The following is a 5,617-nucleotide window of genomic DNA, read 5'->3' on the forward strand; positions in this document are numbered from 1 at the left end:
ATAAAATTTTACAATTTCCATCCTACATTATACATGAGTGAAAAAAAGAATGGCTATGTGAATTAACATAAACAACATCAGAAAAATTTGTATACTAAAAACTTGTATACTTTTGTTACCTATTCACAACAGAAAAGAATAAATCAAATGGTAATTCTATTCACTCATGACATATGAATAACTGGTATCACTGATGTTCCTCTGATCAATGGGGAGAACTCTGATCTTGAATTATGCTCACTTCTTTGAGACATGTTCATATATTCAAATTGTGTTTCTGCTGATGTATCACCACACAAACTTGCAATAGAAGAAACACTAGGACTCAAACCGGAGGTGGTTCTTTGAGCTAACGGCAACTTCGTCCGGGCAGCGCTTCTTGGGGACAGGTTAACTTGCTCCAAAGCGCGAAACTGGAGTTCACTCGGGTAGTCCCTTACACAGCCGATTCGAGGTCCGGCTCCAGTTGTCCATTTGCAGGATAACTGCTTACCAAGTTGGTAGGATTTCATCCCTTTGTGTGAGTTGATTCTCTTCAGTATTGACTCTTCTGGAACTGTTTCTTCATCACTCTCACCATCCTTTTTGTCACTCACATTTTGCTTAGGAGTTTGGTGGTCTAGCTCTGGTGCCAATGGTTCTGTTTCTTGATCAGCTGTAGGAGACTCCGGTTCAAAACTCTCGATACTTTTCGCAACATTTCCTTCCTCGCTTTCTAGTCCTTCAATTCCCCTCTTTGGTATTTGAAGACTGGATAGTTCTCTTCCAAGAATCTGGAATTGCCTTGAGCGAGGTGTTGTCAATGCAGAAGCTAGCTTGGTTTCCATCAAATTTGGATGCTTTTCGATTGAGTCTTGGACGATGCTCTCTTCGGTCTCCAAGCCACTGATGTTCTCGGTGAAGTCCTCTTCGGACGAGTGGCTTCTGAGATGTCCCATGCTTCTTACCGAAAATAATTCATCAGCCTCTCCAACTGGAACCATCTGCACATAGAAAAGCAATTTCATTCAGAATATGTTTGTTTTTTCCAGCTTCTTGAAAACAGATCTTTACTATCACAAATTGGTAATCACTGCTTTGTTTCAAATTTTGATACCTTGACATCAGAGAGGTTCACATTGTTCTCTTGCAAGAATAAAATAAACTCCTGAAAGTTCTCTTCCGTCGGACGATAGTGACCACTATGAGGCCAAACTGCCTGTTGAAAAAAACAAACAATATTCATTAGCCATCGAAGACATCCGAAACTTAGCAAAAATAACAAAACTTGAAACTTTCTGCAAGATTCGTACCTTCAAGACGCCATGTTCGACAACCAGACGGCCAGCAGAAGATGTAGCTCCTCCAGCCAAGAAGCTAGAATGTTGAAATGAACCTTTCTTTTTCTTGCCAACATACAGTGACTTAGATGTGCTAAGGACAAAAATCCACTTGGCATGCGCATCCGATTCGGTCGTGTCAAGGAGCTCTCCTGATTGTTTGTAGAAGAACTTTCCATCCTCTACAACAACTTCATAAGCCAACCTTTCCATCTGGAAGAAACAGCAATGAAAAATAATGAATCATCATGCAAATCAATGGTGACTCAAGTAAATATATCTACTAAGGTTAATGTTCTTACCGGACCAAGATATTTGATACACTGAGTTTGAAGTTTAGTACGCGGGCACTTCTCGAGATTTACTTCTCTTCCTTCTCCAATGTCAAGCCTGCAATTTCAAATCAGAAGCTTAATCTCAAACTCCATTCTCTAAAACTAGCCAAAAATTGTAACAAAAGAAACTATTTTACAAAGAATATTACCAGTAGAAGAAGGGTTCTCTGCCTTGGCACTGAAGCCATTTATCATAATAGAAGTGCAAATTGTGTCCATAGCGATGGCGCGGGTCAATCTGTTTTACCAAACAAAAATTGGTCAGTAACATAATAACCAAATTGGCTGAAGATAAAGTACTAGTACAGTTGTTGAACTAACCGCTTCAAGCCAGTGTTGTAGAGCAAGCTTTTGAGCTTTATCATCTTTTGATAAACCTTTTCCAACCTGTAATGACAAAGAGATGTTTAATTTAGTTTCTTAAGGCCTTAATGTTGGAACTTATAAGATTAACTAAAATAAATCAAACTCTCAAGGCATAATAATGTTAACAATACCTTGGCAGCTCTGGTTCTAGCTCTAGACCAACGCGAAATGGCAGTTTCATGTTTCTCAATGTCAAAGAAAGATATCGAGCTGCGCTTGAGTTCGGCGAAATCTAAAAGCTTCCACCTATTCAAAAGATCAAACAAAAACATGTTAGAAACAGATTGAGTTTTGACAAGAACAAAAGAGGCTCTCAAGCCAACAAATTAGTACCAGCTTTGTTCAACAAGAATCGCGCAATCCGCAAGCTTTCTTCTAGTGCGAAAGCTCTTGTAAACTTTCTGTAATTTAAGTGCAGCCATGTGTTTAGGATTGTGTGGATTCAAAAGTGCTGATTGGATTGTTTCTGCTTCACATTCTAGCCTAGGAGATTCATCATCTGTGTCTTTAATCTTTTTGCTAATCTTTGAGACAAATGATTCATTCTCTTTATCAAAGGAAAGAGCATTGTCTGAGATCACACTACTGATATCTTTTCGCTTGAAGCTTACAGATTTCTCTACTGTCATCTTCCCTGAACCTTGGGACTTAAGGATGGTTGGTTCTGAATCTCTGTTGTTGAAACTCACTGATCTTACTAGAGTCTTGATTTGGTCATTGCCAAAGTCAATGGATTTTACAACCATAGAATCTAATCCATCTTCGACATCATTGTACTTGGCAAATGGACATGAGAATGAAAAAGATATCCCCATAAGACAACAAAACCAATCTGTGGTCCTGAAATCCACATAAGAAATCAATATTAATATTAACCATACAAGATGCTGCATTTTTCATATGTCAAAATTTATGGAATGCAAATTCAGTCAGATAACAATACACATTCTATTTATTAGCATTTTTCAAACTGATAGAAAAGGAACTCATATTCTGCTGCTATAAAACAGACAGAAATGTTCACGGATCCGCAAACCCCAAAATCAAAAGCTTCCATTTTTAACCAAACCCAATATTTTCTTTCAAAAAAAATCCAGCCTTTATATCAATGAAATGAAAACAAGGAAACCCCATTTGGCCATTTCATTCCAAATACACCAACCAACCACCAAACCTTCCGATTCAAGAAAACAAGATAGAATCAGAGACTAAAGCAGCCAAGGAAGCCCATGGATCTCAAAAGAAAAACAAGGAGCAAGAAAGATTCTACAATGAAGAACAAGAGAGAGAATTGATGAGGTGCATTGGAGTACCTTAAAGATTCTGTGGCACAGAAAAACGAAGAATGGAGGTAAAGAATCTGAAAGTGTATTATAAGGTAAGAAATGAAAAAAAGCGTTGAAAGGTGAGATAAGATTCCTAAGGAATAATGGTAACTGCTGTTAGCTTTGAGTTGCAAATGAAGATGAGATGGTATCGTCGGCTACACACTCAATTTGAGATATATATACTATGCTGGGAGCAAGAAAATGGAGAGAGAGAGAAAGAGAGAGTGAAAAGGTATAGAGAGAGAGAGAGAGAGAGAGTGAGACAGAGTTTCAAACCACGTGGAACCAACAACTTAGACTCACACATACACATATCAGTTTTTTTTTTCTCTTTATTTTACTTTTATTAATTTCAGTTTATTAATAACGATGACAAAAATTCAATAACTCTCACTCGGTTTCGTTCTGTTACAACTTGGAAAAAAAATGCTTTCTATTTTTCGCAATAAATAATTATAAGTATGGTTTTTTAGTATAAATATATTCTTATATGCGTTTTCTCAGTTTAATTTTTTAAAATATATAATAAAAATATATATATAATAAATAATAATTAAAAAAATAAAAAAATCTATAAAATATTTTTTTATTAACATCTTAGTATCTTACAATAGGATTTATTGACATAGATATAGACGGTATAAAGTAATTATTTTTATCAACGCAATATTATATAATTTGATGCACGTTTAAAACAGTTTTATTGAATCAAAATTGAATTCTTATTGTATTTGTTATAAATTTTGTAAAATTATTCTTGAGTAAATATATAATTATTGTACACCCATATTTTAATAGGGTTTTATTCACCACACCCAAAAATAAAATAATTATCAAAAACCTAAAGTATATTCATATGAATTTTTAATTCTAAACAAATAAGTTCTATTGAATATTAAAGGAAAAATAATTTTCGGATAACCATTTCTTTAAATATATAATTTCAAATCTTAAAAGACTACCAATATAAATTTTGTTTTTTGAGAGAAATTAAAATAACACAAAAAATAACCGCTAAAAAATAAAATGAACAACAAAAGATCAGTATAGAATTATTTAAAAGAAAAATTCCATGATTTTGACTTAATTGCTGCATTACTCATCATCTCTCACGTATGCATACATAACCCTCCAACGAAGTATATAAGACACCAAAAATAAAGTTGAGTATAATTTTCTAGGAAATAATCCTTGCGTTTTATATCCATTTAATTATCTAATTAAGAAGGGTCATTTTCATGACAAAGTCTTGGAGTAAAGTGCAATCCATTCAGATCAGAAGAATATAAATCAAAGTGAGAATTGAATTGACCTTATCAAAATCAACAACATTTCGCAATTGCTTAGATCATCAAAGAGACACTTCTCGTACCTTATAGTTTAACCTCCAAGTAAGCAGCTTCTAACTACTTATTTTATTTTAATCGCTGACGAAAATTGTTGCACATATTTTATATATACATATACATTCATCCAAATTTCAATTTCAATTCGCTATGTATAATTAGTTAATGTACCTCCAAATACAACTAGTTAATATAGTATAAGGCTATAAGCATACAAATTAAAGTATAGTCAAACTAAAAATATTGTGAGAATAATGTATGTGAAAACTTAAAGAATCGGAAGCTTCTTGTTGCATTCGATTTCATAATAAAATGTCCCACAGACACCATACTATTTTATTATTGGCTCGTAATAACAAAATGTCTTTTTGATAGCAATCCGAAAGTATTGCTTTTTCCAAATAATTAATTGCCAAAAGTGATCAAGCATATCCGTAAAACATTTTTCCTCCTGTTAAATTCGACATGATTTTTAATTTTATACTCAATGATGGATTCAAAAAATTTTAAAAGTAAAGATAAAATAATATAGTAAAATAATAAAAAATATTAATATTAATATATTTAAATATTTAAATTTTAGAGTATAGTAGTTAGTCAAATTTTTAATAAATACATGTAATTAACCTATCTAAAAGTATATTAGTTCAAAAATATTTTTTATTTCAATATTTTGATAATATTGTATGAGTTACATTTATTATTAATAATATTAATATCTAGTCAAATATCTAATATCCATCAAATCATATTTTTATTGATTAATTTTTATATGATAAAAAAATTATAAATCAATAGTTAAAAACTAATTTAAAATTTTTGTTATTTGCATTTTGGTGTCGAATTTTCAATCAAATTATGTGACAGGGATAAAAAATTTGTAAGAAAAATAAAAAATATTTAAATATTTACTTAATAAATAA

At 32.4% G+C, this 5,617-nt stretch overlaps 1 protein-coding gene across 1 annotated transcript; it reads right to left on the minus strand.

Moving 5' to 3' along the window:
- Positions 1–3,501, minus strand: LOC107482256 (IQ domain-containing protein IQM2). The gene is made up of 9 exons (XM_016102696.3): positions 3,334–3,501; positions 2,354–2,860; positions 2,152–2,266; positions 1,976–2,041; positions 1,804–1,892; positions 1,622–1,709; positions 1,293–1,532; positions 1,097–1,198; positions 1–983 (listed from the first exon to the last, which is right to left on the minus strand). The coding sequence occupies exons 2-9, from the start codon at positions 2,833–2,835 to the stop codon at positions 165–167; spliced, it is 2,001 nt and encodes a 666-aa protein (XP_015958182.1). The 5' UTR covers positions 2,836–2,860; positions 3,334–3,501; the 3' UTR covers positions 1–164.
- Positions 3,502–5,617: the final 2,116 nt, after the last annotated feature.

The sequence above is a fragment of the Arachis duranensis genome, chromosome 3 (genome assembly GCF_000817695.3).
Source record: "Arachis duranensis cultivar V14167 chromosome 3, aradu.V14167.gnm2.J7QH, whole genome shotgun sequence".
Classification (NCBI taxonomy): Eukaryota; Viridiplantae; Streptophyta; class Magnoliopsida; order Fabales; family Fabaceae; genus Arachis; species Arachis duranensis.

Excerpts from the sequence above, each read along its gene's own strand:
- LOC107482256 (XM_016102696.3), bottom strand. The coding sequence starts at position 2,835 with ATGGGGATATCTTTTTCATTCTCATGTCCATTTGCCAAGTACAATGAT. Across the intron at positions 1,533-1,621 it reads GTATCAAATATCTTGGTCCG|ATGGAAAGGTTGGCTTATGA; the intron begins GTAAGAACATTA and ends TGTTTCTTCCAG. Across the intron at positions 984-1,096 it reads TGAACCTCTCTGATGTCAAG|ATGGTTCCAGTTGGAGAGGC; the intron begins GTATCAAAATTT and ends TTCTATGTGCAG.